Source organism: Pituophis catenifer, unplaced genomic scaffold (genome assembly GCF_029215685.1).
Source record: "Pituophis catenifer annectens isolate HBS135680 unplaced genomic scaffold, rPitCat1.0.hap2 SCAF_17, whole genome shotgun sequence".
NCBI lineage: Eukaryota > Metazoa > Chordata > Lepidosauria > Squamata > Colubridae > Pituophis > Pituophis catenifer.
In genome coordinates, this window is record NW_027256897.1 from 7,418,599 (window position 1) to 7,439,492 (window position 20,894).

At 46.3% G+C, this 20,894-nt stretch overlaps 1 protein-coding gene across 1 annotated transcript in view; it reads right to left on the reverse strand.

Moving 5' to 3' along the window:
- The window catches only part of CACNA1B (calcium voltage-gated channel subunit alpha1 B), a 189,094-nt gene that overhangs the window by 76,026 nt on the left and 92,174 nt on the right, over positions 1-20,894 (reverse strand). The window contains exons 13-17 of the mRNA XM_070955498.1: positions 13,229-13,341; positions 9,378-9,509; positions 9,140-9,212; positions 6,577-6,694; positions 244-311 (exon numbers count right to left, since the gene is read on the reverse strand). Of these exons, the coding sequence (XP_070811599.1) occupies positions 244-311; positions 6,577-6,694; positions 9,140-9,212; positions 9,378-9,509; positions 13,229-13,341 (504 nt within the window). The remainder of the gene's footprint in view (positions 1-243; positions 312-6,576; positions 6,695-9,139; positions 9,213-9,377; positions 9,510-13,228; positions 13,342-20,894) is intronic.

Here is a 20,894-nt window from a genome sequence, read left to right on the forward strand (position 1 = left end):
GTCATCTAGTCCAACCCTCCACCCAAGCAGGAGACCCTACACCATTTCTGACAAATGGCAGTCCAATCTCTTCTTGAAAGTCTCAAGTGGTGACGCTCCCACAACTTCCTTCACAAAGGATTACACAGCCCTCTCTCTCTCTCTCTCTCTCTCTCTCTCTCTCTCTCTCTCTCTCTCTCTCTCCCTCCCTCCCTCCCTCCCTCCCTCCCTCTCTCTCTCTCTCTCTCTCTCTCACTCACTCACCTTGGTCAACTCTTGGGCATTGGCCAGGTTGTCTACAGCAATGGCTAAGAAGACATTCAGGAGGGTATCTGATTCAGCTGCTAAGGATCTCATGAAGAACGCAACCCTCCTTGTGCTAAATCAAAGATAAGAGGTGCCATTGCTTCCCAAACCAATCAGAAGGTAGCAAAATATAAGATACCTGCATTCGGCTATATTAGAAAAAAATAAATAAAAAGAGAGGAGGCGAGAAGATACTTTGGAACAGATGGTGTCGTGCACCTTTAGGTAAAGGTAAAGGTTCCCCTTGAATATATGTGCTAGTCGTTCCCGACTCTAGGGGGCGGTGCTCATCTCCGTTTCAAAGCCGAAGAGCCAGCGCTGTCCAAAGACGTCTCCGTGGTCATGTGGCCGGCATGACTCAACGCCAAAGGTGCACGGAACGCTGTTCCCTTCCCACCAAAAGTGGTCCCTATTTTTCTACTTGCATTTTTTACCTGCTTTCGAACTGCTAGGTTGGCAGAAGCTGGGACAAGTAACGGGAGCTCGCCCCGTTACGCAGCATTAGGGATTCGAACCGCTGAACTGCCGACCTTTCGATCGACAAGCTCAGCGTCTTAGCCACTGAGTCACTGCGTCCCTTTAATTCTTCTCTAAACGCTTGGCCTGGGCTGTCTCAGTCGAGCATGAAATGTCTAGTTAAGAACTTGTCACTATCGCTCTTCTGAATATTTTTGCCTGTGGCTACACGCTCGGTGTATATCTTACTGACATTCTTTTTCTCGATAATGCTTCGTTATGTTAAGCTTGCCCACTGACCTTAGGTGCTAAACACAGCCACACGGAAGCTTTGCCAAGCAGCCAACTCAAAATTTTATTCTCCTGAGACTCCTTTAACATTTTTGGGTGGGCGGGGTGGGGGAGTGGGTTTGAACAGATAATGATGGGAAACACCCAGAAAAGGTTTTTGGGGATAAGCGAAGGGAAAACGTCTTGTTAATTGGCAACAGCAAATGAAATTTAAAGCAAAATTCAGCACAAAGTGATAACAGCACGAAGATGGTTGCAAAATAGGCGTAGATTAAATTTCGAATAAAAGAAGGAAGGACAACCCCCAACACTTCAGACTACAATCAGCTTCCGATATAGAATTGGGGTATTTTTAGAAAGTGAAGTCTCAAGTGAGTTTATTTTATTAAGTGTGTTGCAAGTCTCATTTACTTTAGTAACTAGAACTCACAGTCTCCTGGTGATTGGCTCAAAGTCACCCAGTCGGCTTTCATGGCTAAGGCAGAACTAGAACTCACAGTTTCCTGGTGATTGGCCCAAAGTCACCCAGATGGCTTTCATGCTTAAGGTGGGACTAGAACTCACTGTCTCCTGGTGATTGGTCCAAAGTCACCCAGCCGACTTTTATGGCTAAGGCAGAACTAGAACTCACAGTCTCCTGGTGATTGGCCCAAAGTCACCCAGCCGATTTTCATGGCTAAGGCAGAACTAGAACTCACAGTCTCCTGGTGATTGGCCCAAAGTCACCCAGCCGGTTTTATGGCTAATGCAGAACTAGAACTCACAGTCTCCTGGTGATTGGCCCAAAGTCACCCAGCCGGCTTTCATGGCTAAGGCAGAACTAGAACTCACAGTCTCCTGGTGATTGGCCCAAAGTCACCCAGCCGATTTTCATGGCTAAGGCAGAACTAGAACTCACAGTATCCTGGTGATTGGCCCAAAGTCACCCAGCCGGTTTCATGACTAAGGCAGAACTAGAACTCACAGTCTCCTGGTGATTGGTTCAAAGTCACCCAGCCGGTTTTCATGGCTAAGGCAGAACTAGAACTCACAGTCTCCTGGTGATTGGCCCAAAGTCACCCAGCCGATTTTCATGGCTAAGGCAGAACTAGAACTCACAGTCTCCTGGTGATTGGCTCAAAGTCACCCAGCCGGCTTTCATGGCTAAGGCAGAACTAGAACTCACAGTTTCCTGGTGATTGGCCCAAAGTCACCCAGATGGCTTTCATGCTTAAGGTGGGACTAGAACTCACTGTCTCCTGGTGATTGGTCCAAAGTCACCCAGCCGACTTTTATGGCTAAGGCAGAACTAGAACTCACAGTCTCCTGGTGATTGGCCCAAAGTCACCCAGCCGATTTTCATGGCTAAGGCAGAACTAGAACTCACAGTCTCCTGGTGATTGGCCCAAAGTCACCCAGCCGGCTTTCATGGCTAAGGCAGAACTAGAACTCACAGTCTCCTGGTGATTGGCCCAGTCACCCAGCCGATTTTCATGGCTAAGGCAGAACTAGAACTCACAGTCTCCTGGTGATTGGCCCAAAGTCACCCAGCCGGCTTTCATGGCTAAGGCAGAACTAGAACTCACAGTCTCCTGGTGATTGGCCCAAAGTCACCCAGCCGATTTTCATGGCTAAGGCAGAACTAGAACTCACAGTATCCTGGTGATTGGCCCAAAGTCACCCAGCCGATTTTCATGGCTAAGGCAGAACTAGAACTCACAGTATCCTGGTGATTGGCCCAAAGTCACCCAGCCGATTTTCATGGCTAAGGCAGAACTAGAACTCACAGTCTCCTGGTGATTGGCCCAAAGTCACTCAGATGGCTTTCATGCTTAAGGTGGGACTAGAACTCACTGTCTCCTGGTGATTGGCCCAAAGTCACCCAGCCGATTTTCATGGCTAAGGCAGAACTAGAACTCACAGTCTCCTGGTGATTGGCCCAAAGTCACTCAGATGGCTTTCATGCTTAAGGTGGGACTAGAACTCACTGTCTCCTGGTGATTGGCCCAAAGTCACTCAGATGGCTTTCATGCTTAAGGTGGGACTAGAACTCACTGTCTCCTGGTGATTGGCCCAAAGTCACCCAGCCGATTTTCATGGCTAAGGCAGAACTAGAACTCACAGTCTCCTGGTGATTGGCCCAAAGTCACTCAGATGGCTTTCATGCTTAAGGTGGGACTAGAACTCACTGTCTCCTGGTGATTGGCCCAAAGTCACCCAGCCGATTTTCATGGCTAAGGCAGAACTAGAACTCACAGTCTCCTGGTGATTGGCCCAAAGTCACCCAGCCGATTTTCATGGCTAAGGCAGAACTAGAACTCACAGTCTCCTGGTGATTGGCCCAAAGTCACCCAGCCGGTTTCATGACTAAGGCAGAACTAGAACTCACAGTCTCCTGGTGATTGGTTCAAAGTCACCCAGCCGGCTTTCATGGCTAATGCAGAACTAGAACTCACAGTCTCCTGGTGATTGGCCCAAAGTCACCCAGCCGGCTTTCATGGCTAAGGCAGAACTAGAACTCACAGTCTCCTGGTGATTGGCCCAAAGTCACCCAGCCGATTTTCATGGCTAAGGCAGAACTAGAACTCACAGTATCCTGGTGATTGGCCCAAAGTCACCCAGCCGGTTTCATGACTAAGGCAGAACTAGAACTCACAGTCTCCTGGTGATTGGTTCAAAGTCACCCAGCCGGTTTTCATGGCTAAGGCAGAACTAGAACTCACAGTCTCCTGGTGATTGGCCCAAAGTCACCCAGCCGATTTTCATGGCTAAGGCAGAACTAGAACTCACAGTCTCCTGGTGATTGGCCCTAAGTCACCCAGATGGCTTTCATGCTTAAGGTGGGACTAGAACTCACTGTCTCCTGGTGATTGGCCCAAAGTCACCCAGTTGGCTTTCGTGCCTAAGACGGGACCAGAACTCATCGTCTCCTAGTGATTGGCCCAAAGTTACCCAGCTGGCTTTCGTGCCTAAGACGGGACTAGAACTCACTGTCTCCTGGTGATTGGCCCAAAGTCACCCAGCCGATTTTCATGGCTAAGGCAGAACTAGAACTCACAGTCTCCTGGTGATTGGCCCAAAGTCACCCAGATGGTTTTCATGCTTAAGGTGGGACTAGAACTCACTGTCTCCTGGTGATTGGTCCAAAGTCACCCAGCCGACTTTTATGTCTAAAGCAGAACTAAAGAGAACTCACCATCTCTTGCTTTACCGCTAGACCGAACTGGCTTTCTGTCACTTAATGAATTACTAATGAAGCAATGTCTAATCCAAAGGATTCAAAGCTATAAGTATCTCCATGACCGTGCGGAGTAACACCCAGGAACATAAGCGCATCAGAAGCGCATGTGCTGGATTATGACAAAGGACTTTCTTTAATGTTATTAATTTAATGTCGTTATCCACTCCAGAGGAGGTTGAGCGGTTTACATAACCCATTAAAAAATGAAACAATTAAAATCCACAAAAATGGGCAGCTCAGACTAAGATAACTAGACTAATGATCAGTGGGGGAAGGGGGGGAACACAATACAACAGGAGCATCCAGTGAGTCACATCCACGTTAACCCCAAATCTGGGAACTAATCCAGGTCTTGTCCACCTCTTAATCGAAAAAGGAATATATTTTTGTCAGGACTGAGTCAGGAGAAGGAGGGAAGGAGGGAGGGGGGCAAGAAATATTTCTCCCAACTTCCATGATTTTAAGGTTGCTCGGCTGCATATTTGAGACAGACTCATGCACAGAGGCTCAATCCTTAAATTCACCCCAAAAGGATCATTTTAAACATCTCAAAGATGGAGTTAAACCAGGGGTCTGCAACCTTAAACACTCAAAAGAGCCATTTGGACCCATTTCCCACAGAAAAGAAAACACCGGGAGCCACAAAACCCTTCCCGTGCGTGGCTATTTCTCGAGCGGCCACAAAACTAGCATATGTAGTTGAATTAAACGTTCTGTTTTCTTCTGAAACTTTTCTTTTCTTGGATTTATCCATGGTTGGTCTACCGGGAGTTGAAAAAACTCAATAAATCATGTGCTGGCATGTGTCACACATTGGAGATTGTGACGCATATTTTGAGTGACAGGGAGCCGCAGCAGAGGGGTGAAAGAGCCACATGCGGCTCCAGAGCCGCAGGTTGCTGACCCCTGAGTTAAACCCTTCACATTCTCTTCCTCCCCATTGGAAAGACAGTACAGGTAGTCCTCGAATTACGACCACGACGGAGTCCAAAACGTCTGTCGATAAGCGAGGCATTCGTTCAAGGGAGGTTTGCCCCATTTTACGACCTTGTGTGCCACTGTCGTTAAGTGGATCGCTGCAGTGGTTAAACGAGTCACATGGTCGTTAAGTGAATCCAGCTTCCCCCTTGACTTGGCTCGTCGGACGGTCACAAAAGGAGATCGTGTGACCTCCGGGACGCAGCAACTGTCACAAATACGAGTCAATTTGCCAAGCGTCTGGATTTTGGAGACGTTGCAATGGTTATAAGTATGGAAAACCAATCCTAAATCTCTTTTCCCAGTGCCATAGTAACTTTGAACGGTCATTAAATGAACTGTCATAAGTCGAGGACTGCTGTAATGTTTTCTGAATATTCCATAAAATTGAGATCGTATTCATTCACGAAGATAGGGAATACAGAGCTGGGTTAAACTATCTTTCCATTGACATATAATTTTATGGTACTACTCCAAAAAAATAAGTGGTGTTATTAGTTAGTTTTAGAAAATACACTTTTCCCAAAAGGCTTCCACAATTTTGGCTACTACTGTACAATGCCAAAGAATTACCGTATTTTTCGGAGTATAAGACTCTCTGGACTATAAGGCATACCTACCTTTTTGGGGGAGGAAAACAAGAAAAAAAATCTGCCTCTGCCTCCCAGCAATTTGCCTCCTTGCAGCAAACAGTAAAAAAGCCTGTTTCAGTATCATTTTCATTTTCAGCACATCCTGATTAGCACAAGAAAAAAAAAATCTGCCTCTGCCTCCCAGCAATTTGCCTCCTTGCAGCAAACAGCCCGTTTCAGCTTCAACTTCAACACAGCCTGATTAGCACAAGCAGCTGATTGTTGGTTGGATTGGCCTCCCGAAGATCAGCTGTTTCAGGGTGCAGAGATTGCCATAGCTTAATGCCACCTCTGCGTGCCCCATTTTCCAGGGGGCGGGTGGGCGGGGCTACATTCGGTGTATAAGACGCACCCAAATTTTCGCCCTCTTTTGGGGGGGATACTCCCAAAAATAATATATATCTTTCCATTGATATATACTTTTATGGTACTACTTCCAAAAAAAGTGGTGTTATTAGCTAGTTTTAGAGAATACTTTTCCCAAAAAGTTTCCACAACTTTGGCCACTAATTTAAAAAAAAGAAACAAAAAGAAACAAAGAAAGAATCTCATTTCCGAATCAATCAATAATTTTCGCTAATGGCTTTCCGGTAACTTTTCATTCGCTTGCCCATTAAGAGAAGCCGTTGCTAATCTGGAATGTGCCCATTCTGGCAAAACAGCAACATCAAACAACCATTAGCAAGTCAAGAATTTCAGCAGGACCAAGGATACAGTTCCCGAAGAGTGTGAGGACGATGAAGTAGACCGAGGAGAACATTCCAGAATGGACGCCCCCTTGAGATTCGATGCCCTGATACATCACGGCGTTCCAGTCTTCCCCAGTCAGAATCTGAAAAATCATTGAGCCAGGGAAGAAACAAAGGGTTTGTGAGAGAAAAGAAGAAGTCTCTTTGCTCCAAGAACAGAGCCACTGTGGAGATGTTGCTTCGGGAAGAATGTGGTGGGATGACCACTTCTTGAATAGTCAGAATAACGGCGTTGGTAGGGACTTTGGAGATCTTCTAGTCCAACCCCCTGCTCAAGCCGGATACTCTATACCATTCCAGACAAAGGACGGCCCAGTCTCTTCTTAAAATTCTCCAGTGATGGAGCATCCACAACTTCTGGAGGCAACTTCTGTTCCACTGGTCAATTGTTCTCAGTGTTAGGAAGTTTCTCCTTAATTCTAGGTTGTTTCCCTCCCTGATTAGTTTCCCTCCACTGTTTCTTGTTCAGAACAAGTCCCATTGATTGCAAACGAGACCTGTTTGCCGTGTCACATATATTAATTAATTAACATTAACAGAGTTGGAAGGGAGCTTGTAGGTCATCTAGTCCAACCCCGCCCAAGCAGGAGACCCTACACCCTTTCTGACAGATGGCAGAAAGCTTTCAGGGATGAAGCTCCCACAACTTCTATGATATAGGTATATCATTTTTGATAGAAGAGAATATTTGTAGCTCAGGGTTGACCCGTGGGGTCCTTGGTGCTCTCTGGCTTTCTTGAAGATGTTTCAGGACCCAACTAGGTAACGTCATCAGTATATCAATGATGTTACCTTGTTGGATAATGAAATCGTTGCAAGAAAACTACGAAGCTCAGAGAACATCAAAAGACCCCATATATCACTTTTTTTACCCTAGTCACTGCTAAATAGCTAAGTGGCCCCTGACATGGGCCCTCTTTCTAGTAAACACTTACCATGTTTCCCCGAAAATAAGACCAGGTCTTATATTAATTTTTGCTCCAAAAGACTCACTAGGGCTTATTTTCTAGTTAGATCTTATTTTGGGGGAAATACAGTACTAAATGCATCCATCTTGGCTGACAATCTTAACTGGGGCTTATTTTGAGGGTAGGGCTTATATTATAAGCATTCTGAAAAATCATGCTAGGACTTATTTTCCGGTTGGGTCTTAATTTTGGGGAAACAGGGTAGCAAAAGCAACATTTGCCCCTCCAAATTTCTACTTTCTTCTCAAGGCTGTGAGTTCTTCTCTTGCTCCTGGTTAAGATTCATGGCCCCAATTAGCATCCTATGCAGAAACAAGAATGGTAGGTGATATTTCTCAACATGACCCCCCTAGGCCTTCCTCAAACTATTATTCTCATTAATTTAATGAGCAAAAATGCTCATTCAAGCATTTTTTTTTTCCCTTCAAGCAAAAATGGAAAACAGGTTATTGCTGCCACTAAGAATGTGCCACAGCCGAGAGGATCAGGGAGGGGAATTTTTTTCGTGAAAATGAGAAAGCTAAAGGTTAGGATACTATGCCGGAGGAAATCTATGAGCTTCCTAAGGGTATCAGTTACTTATGAGAGACATAAGTTCTGGCTCATGCGTGACCTACTTTCTTGCAGCCAGTTAGGATTGCCTAACCATGTGTTTGTCATTGGGTACCTCAAATGGAGGAGGAGGAGGAGAAAAAGGAGGAGGAGGATGGATGGAGAGGAGAAGAAAAGGAAGAAAAAGAGGAGGAGGAGGAGGAGGAGGAGGACGAGGAGAAAGATGAAGATGATGATAATAGAGAAGGAAAGGAGAAGGAGGAGGAGGAGGAGGAGGAGGAGGAGGAGGAGGAGGAGGAGGAGGAGGAGGATGGAGAGGAGAAAAAGAGGAAGAAAAAAAGGAGGAGGAGGAGGAGGAGGAAGAAGATGATGATAATAGAAAAGGAAAAGAAGAAGATGGTATTAGGAGGAGGAGGAGGAGGTGGAGGAGGAAGAAGAGAAGGAGGATGAGAAAAGGAAGAGGAAGAACAAGAAAGGAGAAGATGAAGAAGAACAAGAAAGGAGGAGGAGCCGGAGGTTGAGAAGAAGAGGAAGACAAAGAGGAAGAAGAGGAAGAGGAAGAAGAGGAAGGAGGAGGAGGAGAAGAAGAAGAAAAGAAGAGAAAGAAAGAGAGAAAGAAAGAAAGAAAGAAAGGAAGGAAGGAAGGAAGGAAGGAAGGAAGGAAGGAAGGAAGGAAGGAAGGAAGACAGACAGACAGACAGACAGACAGACAGACAGACAGACAGACAGACAACAATGTTTGGAAACTAATCAAAGAGAGAAGCAACCTGGAATTAAGGAGAAACTTCCTAACAGCGAGGACAATTAACCAGTGGAACAGCTTGCCTCCAGAAATCGTGGGCGCTCCATCACTGGATGCTTTTAAGAAGATTCTACACAGTCATTTATCTGAAATAGTACAGGTTCTCCTGCTTGAGCTGGGGGCTGGACTAGAAGACCTCCAAGGTCCCTTCCAGCTCATTCATTCTAATATGAAATTGGTAGAGGAAGAGGAAGAAGCAGGCTTACCTGAAACACAGTGAGAATGGCAGTGGGAAAGGTATCAAAGTTGGTAGTTGGCGTTTCATCATTGAAGTGAAACCTAGGAAGAGGCTGGGTATTAATAGAGGAACATAGAAGAACTTTGAGGGCCCACCCCATCTGCCAGAAAACACAAAGAAAGTGGAACCATTCCATCGTCGGTGAAATATCATTTCCCCGCTATCGGTTTATCCGACAGAGAGAGAGACGTTTGAATCCAACTTACTGCCCGCCAAAAAGCTGCATCCCCAGCAAGGCAAACACGACAATGAAGAGGAAGAGGAGGAACAGCAGGCTAATGATGGATTTCATCGAATTCAGCAAGGAGACCACCAGGTTCCTCAGAGAGTTCCAGTACCTAGGAGGTCAAAACAAACCGAATTACAATGCTTATGATAGCATAGGGCAGGGATGGCTAACATTTTTTACATCACTGCGTGCCGACCTGCGTGCCAGAAATGGCACGCGAAACCATCCTGCTTGTACCGTGTGGCCTTGCCGGCTTTCGCGCACGTGGGTGCGCCAAAACCCAAAAGAGCAGCGTTCCATCGTGCATGTGCGCGCTGGCACCTGAACTTCCGGTTTCCGGTTTCCGGAGGCGCTCCCCAACGAACAGCTGGCTGTCGTGGATGCGCACGATGGAAACCCGGAAGTTGGGGGTACCATTGCGCACATGCACGACGGAACGCTGCTCTTCCGGGTTTCGTGGGCATGAAGGCCGGCTAACCGGCGCACTCTCTGAACTCTCTGAGTGTGTGCCCAGGAACGTGGAAGAGGAGCCAGCGAGGCCGCGTATTCCGTGCGGGATGGTTCTGCGTGCCGCTTCCGGCATGCGTTCTATAGGTTCGCCAACACGGGCATAGGGAGTCATTCTCCTCCATCTGAGAAAAAGGTAGGAAGTCTCTTCCCAGAATTCTCGGCAACGGCTTGGGAATTCTGGGAATCACAGTCCATACAGCTGAAGAACGCCTGGGATGGATAAGTGTCTTCTTAGGGTTTTTTCCATAAATTATCTGAGTCTGGTAGTAAACCTTTATAAGTCAACTACCTGTGGTCAGGCACCCCTCAATCAACAAACTGAGAGGCATTCAATTTATACAGTGGTATTGTTATCTGCTTCCTTGTTGAAAAACTGATTAAAAAAAGAGAGAAGAATTTGGGATGATCAGAATACCATAGTCACAGAGTTGGAAGGAACCTTGGTGGTCTTCTAATCCAACCTCCTACACAAGGAGGAGAGCTACACTACTCCAAACAAATGGCAGTCCAACTGTTGAACTCTATTTTGTGCAATTGTTACTAAACCTCTTTCTGTTCCTCTAAGGGCCATTCCCCACTTACAACTAACCAACTATATAAAAGTTAAACTTTAGGTAGTGTTGTGGCTCGCCAGCAGCTAGCAGATTCGGACAGTGAGGAGGTTGGGGAGGAACGTGGGCCAGTCCTGGAGTCTGGGGAAGGCTCGGACGAGGGCTCTGAGTCGGAGGCAGAGAGGGGGCCAAGGCCATCTGGTAGTTCTTTGCTGCCTCTGGAGTCTGACATCAGCGAGGCAGAAGAACAGCGGGAGCCTGTTCCCAGTGTGCTCATGCGCAGAGCTGCCAGGAGACAGGAACAATTAAGGAAACAGGGTCGACTTGGGAGTAAGGCTTGGAGATGATTGGCTCCTCCCATAAGACATAAAAGAGAAGCGAACGGGACGTGAGCTTTTGCAGGAAGCAATTAGCTCATCTTGCCAATTCAAGATTTGAAAATTCTGTTTGTGACTCTGTGCCAAGTTTGGCCTTGCCCTGCGTCTGGAAATTAGCTCTCTGGCAGCGTTCCACGTGAGATAGGTGAGGTGTTGATAACCTTCCTCTGACAGACTGTTTATCAAGCCTTGCGGACTGTAAATGAAAGTAATTTACAGCCGTATGAATTAAAGAGGTTTGCCGGGACTAAGTTTGTGCTGTTTACTTTCTAAAGAAGCCTAGGTCAGAACAGGTGACTCTATGTAGTTTGGTCATGGCTCCATGGTGTTGATTTCTATTAGTACTTAAAATTATATTTTCCCTTTCTTCCAATAGTTTCCCAGGATGCTTCGAGGTGTACAAAAGCTCTTAAGCTTTATAATTTGGAGGAAAATCAGGAAAAAGGAGTGATGGAACAGTGGGAAACCAAGGCACAATAGAGTTCAGCAAAATTCAGACTGGCTTTAATTTTCTGCTGATCCCAAAATAGAGAGGTCCTAGGTCTCTCCATTCTTGCCACCTCCTGCCTGTTGGGTACCACATGTCTTCCAAGAACCGAACGGGGTTACCTAGCAACCAAGATGCTCCGGCTTCATCCCGTCCTCCACCCTCAACTCCTTTGGCAACTGATCCTTCACTGTCAAATCATCCCTGAAGGCCTTCCTGTTTGATTTCATCCCCTTCCTCCTTCTTCCCTGTCTTAACATTTGTTGCATTTTATTTTCGCTACCAGTGGTGACTTAAAGAGAGAAAACACTGCGTATATTTGGGGTGGAGGGTGGGGAGGCAGTCTTACACAGGGAAAAAAAAAACGTTTCTCTTTTGGAATGATTGTAGATGAATCTGTTTTAGAAAACACACACCAGATGAGTACAAATTGTGTGCCTTGGGGGAAAAGCTGGCTGCAGAAAGACGGAGCTGTTCTTCTTACTTCAAAAATAATTGCATAATGAAGAGGAAAGATGACAGAGCCAAAGTCATGGATTGTGTTTGTGTGACTGATGTCTACAGGGAAGAAACATCCCTTAGTCTTGTTTACATTCTGGAAAGCAGGCAAATATAAGGCAACTGGTTAGAGCAACAGGGAGGAAAGGAAGTTCCAGAGAAACCAGGATAGAATCATGGTTAAAGGAGATGGACAAGGACGTCGGTGTTTAATTCAAGTCACCGATCAGAAATGATGAGATCTTGAACGATAAGAGCAATGTGTCTCCTTCCTGTTTGTTTATTGTGGAGGGAAAAATTAGAACTTTGCATGCTTGGACTGAGCTCCTGGTGGAAAGGTGGACTGAAAAGTCTACCAAATAATTCATGGAAAACATAAATCACATCCTCTTCGCCATCACCAATCTCTGCTCAAAACCACAAAACGGTCCTTTCAGTTATCAGGGTAAAAGCAGCCCCATTAGATGGAAAGCGCACATGGCTCCCTAGCCAACCTCTCGTTTTTATGTTATTCTTTTTCTTTTTCAAATATTTTTTTTTTGATTAGGTGATAAAGGATTACAAAATGCAAAATACAAAAGTACCGTTTTTTTCGGAGTATAAGACGCTCCGGACTATAAGACGCGTCTACCTTTTTTGGGGGAGGAAAACAAGGAAAAAAAAATCTGCCTCTGCCTCCCAGCAATTTGCCTCCTTGCAGCAAACAGCCTGTTTCAGTTTCAGCACAGCCTGATTAGCACAAGAAAAAAAATCTGCCTCTGCCTCCCAGCAATTTGCCTCCTTGCAGCAAACAGCAAAATGGGGCGCACGGAGGCACCAATAGGCAATGGCAATCCCTGCAGCCTGAAACAGCTGATGGTCGGGAGGCTGATCCAACTGACAATCAGCTGCTTGTGCTAATCAGGCTGTGCTGAAGCTGAAACTGAAATGGTCTGTTTGCTGCTTGCTGCAAGGAGGCAAACTGCTGGGAGGAAGAGGCCAAAGGGTGGGGGCCAGCAGGTGGGCAGGGCTACATTCGGTGTATAAGACGTATCCAAATTTTCACCCCCTTTTAGGGGGGGGAAGTGTGTCTTATACTCTGAAAAATACAGTAAATAAAAGAGCAGGGAGAGGGGAAGGGAAAGGGGAGAAGGAAGGTAGGGAAAAGAAAAGAAAAAGAAACATTAACTTCCAACTCTCTCTGTTGCAGCAAAATAAGGCATTTGCATCAAATTGCAGCGTTTCGTTTTTCCATAATAATATGGACAAGTCATTTCTATAAAGATCTATTTTCTTTTTATTCTTTCGAAGCGGGCTACCGGTCCATCGGTGCCACAGTGATTAATCCGCTGAAAAATGGGATAGACAGGTAAAGGGATCGGCAAATCAAGGCAAACTGTCGTGCATAAATTCTCCCGAAACCTACTTGGTGACTTTGAAGATTCTCAACAGTCGGAGGGCTCTGAGCACGCTGATGCCAAAAGAAGTCCCAGGTTTCACCACCGCCCAGATGACTTCAAAGATGCTTCCCACAATCACCTGCGGAAAAACAAACGGAGGTGGGTTCATAACAAAAAAAAAAAAAAAGGTAATTAAGAGTGAACAGCCAGGGATCCTCAGGGGTTCGGAAGAACCTCTAGCTAAGATTCTGTGCAGTTTGGAGAATCCCCAAATCCCACTCCTGGCTGGCCCCACCCGCCCTGCCCTTCCCCTCCCAGGAGTCCCCATGCAGCCCGTTTTGGATACAGGTAAGTGCAGGGTGCGCATGGAGGCTCGGGGGAGGACGAAGAACGGGCCTACCGGAAGTTCGAGAAGGCCAGAAATGGGCCTGTTTCTGGCCTCCAGAGGGCCTCAGGAGCCTGGGGAGGCCGTTTTTTGCCTTCCCGGAGGCTCAAGGAAAGCCTCCGGAGCCCGGGGAGGGCAAAAATGCCCCCCCCTGCCATGCTGCAGGAGGCCGATTAGGCCACGACCATCATGGCCACGACCACCCAGCAACCAGGCAGAGAACCCCTTGCTAAAATTTTTGAAGCCCACCCCTGTGAACAGCCCTCTCTCAACAGAGGGGAAGGGATACGGCAACACCTGTCTCCTGTTTACAACGCAGTCTTTTCAGCAGTTCCGAGAAAAGTTCCACTTCCATGTTGCATTATTCAGATGAATAAATCTCCAAGCAGCCTCAGCGACTCTCAGAAAGAGCACTAACGACCAGAGGACTGCAAGGAATATCAATCTTTCCATCCATTTCCTTCCTTCAGTCAGAACAGAAGAAGCTTCTCAGATGAGAAGCGAAACGTCTTCAGTCAGCTCCTTGGGGACAACCATGACTTGGAAGCCTGAGAATCTCAATTTTACTCGATGGACAGCTTGTTTTACACATTATACAGAGGCAAAATATATTTTTTTGTTTGGCTTCCCAGTGGAAATTTGAAACCGCTGGCACAAGTACATAATACACCAGTTTATTCAATGCTACTTCATCGTCCTACATTGTATTTCTAGGCACAGAGTACAAAAAACAGGCTAAGTGTCCATAAAAACTTAATATGTATTTAAAAATCGTGTATGCTAAGTGTTTCCATTCTGCTAAGAGGATCAGGTGTTGTTTAAATGAGTTGTCTCGCTTTCCTTTGCTGGCAACTCGCTCTTCAAATCACATTCCACTCGGCTTCACTTTTTTTTTTTTTTAAGCCAATGGCATATCTTTGCTATTCTGTTCTCGGGGGACGGGGGGGGGGGTAGGATTTCTTTTTTCTTTCCCAGTTCAGCCCAGATGGTCAGAAAATAAATAGGACAAGATATAATAATACTAATCATACTAATAATACAGAGGAGGAGAAGGAGGACTCTGGGGTCCTTGGTGCTCTCTGAACAGTGGTTTTCTTGCAGATGTTTCATGACCCAAACTAGATAGGATCATCAGTGCTAAAAAGGAGTTGGGTTTACAGGGAGGAGGAGGAGGAGGAGGAGGAGGAGGAGGAGGAGGAGGAGGAGGAGGAGGAGGAGGAGGAGGAGGAGGAGGAGGAGGAGGAGGAGGAGAAGAAGAAGAAGAAGAAGAAGAAGAAGAAGAAGAAGAAGAAGAAGAAGAAGAAGAAGAAGAAGAAGAAGAAGAAGAAGAAGAAGAAGAAGAAGAAGAAGAAGAAGAAGAAGAAGAAGAAGAAGAAGAATCCCCGGTTTTGTTGTTTTGCAAAAGTACAAGGGCTGTGCAACATATTATATTTGAATTGCAACCGTAGGAGTGAACACAGAAATTATCTTAACTTGAATCTCTCTCTTTTTTTTTTCAAAGAAAAAAACTAGGATCACAGGGCAGCTATGAGATCCAGGCCTGAAACGCAAAAAAACCCCACCCAATAGTTGAATAAAATGTAGGAAGGAGGGGAGATACTTATGCCCCATGCTCTTCTGACACAGTCCTAAAAATAGCACCCCCCTTTCTATCGGTCAGTACCCGGAATGAGAAGAATTCCTGAAACTGCTTTGCAAGCCGTCATTTGCAACCTCCTGTAAAATAGAGAAGGGGCTTACTAAGTTTGCAGAAATACGGTAAAAAGGGGGAAATGAGGGCGTCTTCACCTTAAGGTATGGGAGAGATATATCGATCTAGTGATGGGAAAGAGAGTCGCTTGCTGGAATGCTTGCAACCCCATCCTAGTCTGTGTCATCAATCTTGCAGAAGCATCTCAGACAAGAACCACTTTTTCATTCGAAGCAGAGGCCAAGACCCTGGTATCGGTCATGCTCCGGTCTTGAACTTGCTAAGTCTTGCAGAAGAGAGATATGCAATTAAGGGATCCAGTTTCTCCTAGATCTCCTTTACGGCCATGGATGTAGACCCACAGAGGTAGTAAAAGGACGGTAGGGAAATACGATGTAGTCTGTGACTGGGAACTAACTCATCTTATTAGCTCTCCTTTCTCTCTCCTCTCTTCCCCATCTCTCTCTCTTCTCTCTCTCTCTCTCTCTCTCTCTCTCTCTCTCTCTCTCGCTCTTCTGTCTCTGTCTCTTCTCTCTTCTCTCTCTCTCTCTCTCTCCCCCTCTCCTCTCTCTATCTTTCCTCTTTCTCTCTCTCTCCCCTTTCTTCTCTCTCTCTCCTTTCTCTTTCTTCTCTCTCTCTTCTCTCTCTCTCTCTCTCTCTCTCTCTCTCTCTCTCTCTCTCTTCTGTCTCTGTCTCTTCTCTCTTCTCTCTCTCTCTCTCTCTCCCCCTCTCCTCTCTCTATCTTTCCTCTTTCTCTCTCTCTCCCCTTTCTTCTCTCTCTCTCCTTTCTCTTTCTTCTCTCTCTCTTCTCTCTCCTTTCTTTCTTCCGTCTCTCTCCTCTCTTTCCCCCTGTCTTTCTCCTCTCTCTTTCTCCTCTCTCTCTCTCTCCTCTCTCCTCACTCTCCTTTCTCTCTCTCTCTCCTCTCTCTTCTGTCTCTCTCATCTCTCTCCTCTTTCCCCCCTCTCTGTCTTCTCTCTCTCTCTCTCACTCTTCTGTCTCTCTCTCTCTCTCCCCCTCTCCTCTCTCTATCTTTCTTCTTTCTCTCTCTCTCCTCTCTCTCCTCTTTCTTCTCTCTTTCTCCTTTCTTCTCTCTCTCTTCTCTCTCTCCTTTCTTTCTTCCGTCTCTCTCCTCTCTTTCCCCCCTCTGTCTTTCTCCTCTCTCTCTCTCTCCTCTCTCTCCTTTCTCTCTCTCTTCTGTTTCTCTTCTCTCTCTCCTGTCTCTCTCTCTCCTCTCTCTTCTGTCTCTCTCATCTCTCTCCTCTCTTCCCCCCCTCTGTCTTTCTCCTCTGTCTTTCTCCTCTCTCTCTCGCTCTTCTGTCTCTGTCTCTTCTCTCTTCTCTCTCTCTCTCCCCCCCCATCGCTCTCTCTGTCTTTCCTCTTTCTCTCTCTCTCCTTTCTCTCTCCTCTTTCTTCTCTCTCTCTCTCTCTCTTTCTCTCCCACCCCTGGGAACGCTTGAGCTGGAGAGCTGATTACCAGCCGGTGTGCAACTGAGCAAACAGCTGCGGCCCAAAAAGCAGCTTTCTAAAAACCAGAATACTCAACGCCCACTTGTCCCCTACAGATGGACTCCCTTCTCCTAGAATGGAGCATTTTAAACAGCGAAGGGCTTTTCCACAAAGGTGGAAATAACAGGTAGCATGCACAGGTTCTTCCTGGACCTAGCTGTTCCTTCTCTGCACCTATCTGCTTCTGCTTCTTCCCAAATACCCCAGCAAAATTAGCAGCCCGTAGAGAAAGACGGTGTCAGTGCGAACTGACCTTCTCTCTGTTTGCAAAGCTAAGCTGAGTCACAACTGGCTGGTCCTCGGATGGGCAGTTTTAAAGAAATTCCAGTGCTATGGAAACCACACACACACACAAAAAAAAAAATCCCAAAAGAATGCAAAGGGAAATCATTGCTTAGAAGGCTCCATAAATGTGTCTAGGAAGTCACCAGAAGTTGAGGGTCATTCAAAGGATTGCAGATTTCAAGGAATAGAATAACAGAGTTGGAAGGGACCTGGGAGGTCTTCTAGTCTAACCCCCTGCTTAGGCAGGAAACCCTACATCACTTCAGACAAATGGTTATCCAACATCTTCTCAAAAAATTTCCAGTGTTGGACTTCCACCTTTTTAATGAAGGAAGGTCATCCAAACTGTCTATTGGAGATTCTCAATCATCCAGGTCATGGCTGTCCCAAAGGTGCTTTTCACATTTCAACATTTGCAGAAGATCTCAAATGATTCTTTTTTTTTTTTTTCCAAAAGGCAACCGGACTTTATTTATTTATTTTATTTTATTAGTCATATTTTCTATGCCGCCCACTCTCCGAGGACTCTGGGCGGCTTACACCAAAGACAGTATACTAAATAGCATATTGCCCCCAACAATCTGGGTCCTCATTTTACCCACCTCGGAAGGATGGAAGGCTGAGTCAACCTTGAGCCGGTGAGATTTGATCCGCTGATCTGCTGAACTAGCAGTCAGCTGAAGTAGCTGCAGTACTGCACTCTAACCACTGCGCCACCTCGGCTCTTATAGATAGATGATGGGTGGATAGTTAGATAGATAGATAGATAGATAGATAGATAGATAGATAGATAGATAGATAGATAGATGGATGGATGGATGGATGGATGGATGGATGGATGGATGGATAGATAGATAAATAGATAGATAGATAGATAGATGATGGGTGGATAGATAGATAGATAAATAGATCATTTATCAAATAAATGATCAAATAAATCATTTTACCCACCTCGGAAGGATGGAAGGCTGAGTCAACCTTGAGCCGGTGAGATTTGATCCGCTGATCTGCTGAACTAGCAGTCAGCTGAAGTAGCTGCAGTACTGCACTCTAACCACTGCGCCACTTCGGCTCTTTCTTAATTGTTGTTTCCCCCTCCCCCCCCACTTTGAAAACGTTTCGCTTCTCATCCAAGTAGCTTCTTCACTTCATGAAGTCCTGAAGAAGCTTCTTGGATGAGAAAGCGAAATGTTTTCAAAGAGAGAGAAAAAAAAACAACAACCCAAAAAAGTCCATTTGCCTTTTGGAGGAAGCACTGGTGGGAGGATCATCTCAGATCTTCTGTAGATGTGAAGAAGCTATAAAGTTTAATGTATACGAGGGGCTCCTATACGGGGTGGCCCCCTTTCCTATTTTAAAACAGATACATCTCCATGGAAACAGTAGCGGAAGACAGATTCCCATTTTAAAGCATTGTCGGAGCGTGAGAGGAGCAAGAGAAATTGGAAATGGCGCCTCAAACTTGGGACAGCGTGTTCAGCTGACACAGGGGTGTCAAACAGAAGGCCTGTAGGATGGATATGGGCTGCGATGTGGTCGGATCCGGGCCACGGGTCCATCCTGGAAAATGTAAGGTGTGGCTTCGGCCTGGTCTACCCAGTGCAAAGTGGAAACATGCCAGCAGTTTGGGGAGTGGCGTCAAGATGGCCACGCCCACCCAATTGGCCACACCCACCCAGTTGGCCACACACCCCCGGCTCCTCGAGGTCAACCACAGCCCTGACGCAGCTCTCAATGAAATTGAGTTTGACACCCCTGAGCTGACAGTTACACCCACACCATCTATAGGTGGCTTTCTTCATTACCTATGACCGTGATGGCATGCGTGCCCGAAGTGGCACATGGAGCCATGTTGCCTGGCACGTGCGGTGTTGCCTGTTCCTCTTCCGGGTTTCTGGCACGCGACGATCAGCTGCCCTTTGTACGTGAGGCAGTGCCGGAAACTGGAAAAGCTGCGCGCTAGCCAGCTGATTGGTACATGTGCATGCACGGCAGTAACTGGAAGACTTGCTGGCTGGTGCGCATGTGTGCGCCGGAAACCAGAAATACTTATCCGGCATGTGCATGGCCCCTGGGCAGCTCCTCTTCCTGGTCACAGCCCTGACGAGCGCACGTGAAGTGCTCCCTTTTCGGCACTTGGTGCCGAAAAGCTTCGCCATCCCTGATCTATGAAGATCCAATTGTCATCCAGGTCATGGTTGTCCCAAAGGGGCTTTTTCGAGAGGCGACTGGATTTTGTTTCTCCTTGAAGACATTTTGCTCCTCAGCCAAGAAGCTTTTCAAGTTCGGACTGTCCTTGAAGACGTTTCGCTTCTCATCCAAGAAGCTTCTTCCGTTCTGGCTGAACGATGAAGGATGGAAGACTTGATATTCCGCGCAGTCCTCCGGTCGTTGGCGCTCTTTCTGAGAGTCGTCGAGGCCGCTTGGAGGTTTACCTGTGCCCTCACCGTCACCTGAATAGTGCAAATGCGGGTGTGTGGAACCTACTGGGCACTGCTGAAAGGACTGTGTTGTAAACAGGAGACGGGGGTGGAGGTGTCGTATTCCTCCCCCAGTCAGAACTGAAGGAGCTCCTTGGATGAGAAGTGAAACGTCTTCAAGGAATATACACCTCTTGAAAAAGCACCTTTAGGATATGAGTAGTGAGATAGTGAGTCAACCACATGTGATTTTTAGCACCAACTGAATTATCCAAGCCTACTTCAAGGGCTGATTCATAGAGAGAACAAGCCCGTTGCGACGTTGATTGTGGCCAACTGGGTCCTTATTGGGGCAGTCAGAGTGACAGCTCGATTTCTGCCAACCGCACAGTCCATGGATGCCAACAACAAATCCAACCTAGCTTCAGGGTCTGACAGCGGTTTCTCCTTCGAGACCTGCCAGGGAAGGAGCTTAATTGGTGTCACTTACGCGGGCAGCAAATGGACACCTGCCAAAGGCTGTTTTTTCCCCTTCTTGCAAATTTGACACACGGAAGCCACGGGGTCAGAATAATCCCTCCGAGGGTTTTTGTGAAAGAACGGTTCAGAGAAACAGATGGCAACAGTATTGCACCACCTTCTCTGGCACAGACCTTTCGGCTGAGTCCCCTACGGGCACAGGACCGAAACAGCCGGTGTTTTGGGAGCAACCATTCTGCGCAGATTCAAGATTTGACTTGGAAAAAAAATAGAGCTCTCTGCTCGCCGCTAAGAAGATCGTTGACAGGACGTTGGAGCATGGAAAGAGAGTTAGCTGGAAGACTTTCAGTCAAGGATAACTAGATCCAGATGGTCTAGATCTAGATCTAAATTGATGCCATCTAGATCTAAATTGATGCCATCTAGATCTAGATCTAAATTTATGCCATCTAGATCTAGATCTAAATTTATGCCATCTAGATCTAGATCTAAATTTATGCCATCTAGATCTAGATCTAAATTTATGCCATCTAGATCTAGATCTAAATTTATGCCATCTAGATCTAGATCTAAATTTATGCCATCTAGATCTGTGCCATTTATACCGGCTAGACCCATACAAGCTGGATCTGGATCATCTAGACCCAGACCATTTTGATTTAGACCATCTAGATCTAGACCATTTAGATCTAAATTTATGCCACCTAGATCCAGATCTGTGCCATTTAGATCTAGATTTATATCATCTAGATCACCTAGACCCGGACCATTTAGATCTAGACCATCCATATCTAGATCTAGGCCATCTACCGGTAGATATAAATATATGATACCTAGATCTAGATCTGTGCCATTTAGATCTAGATTTATACCATCTAGATCATCTAGACACAGACCATTTAGATCTAGACCATCTAGATCTAGG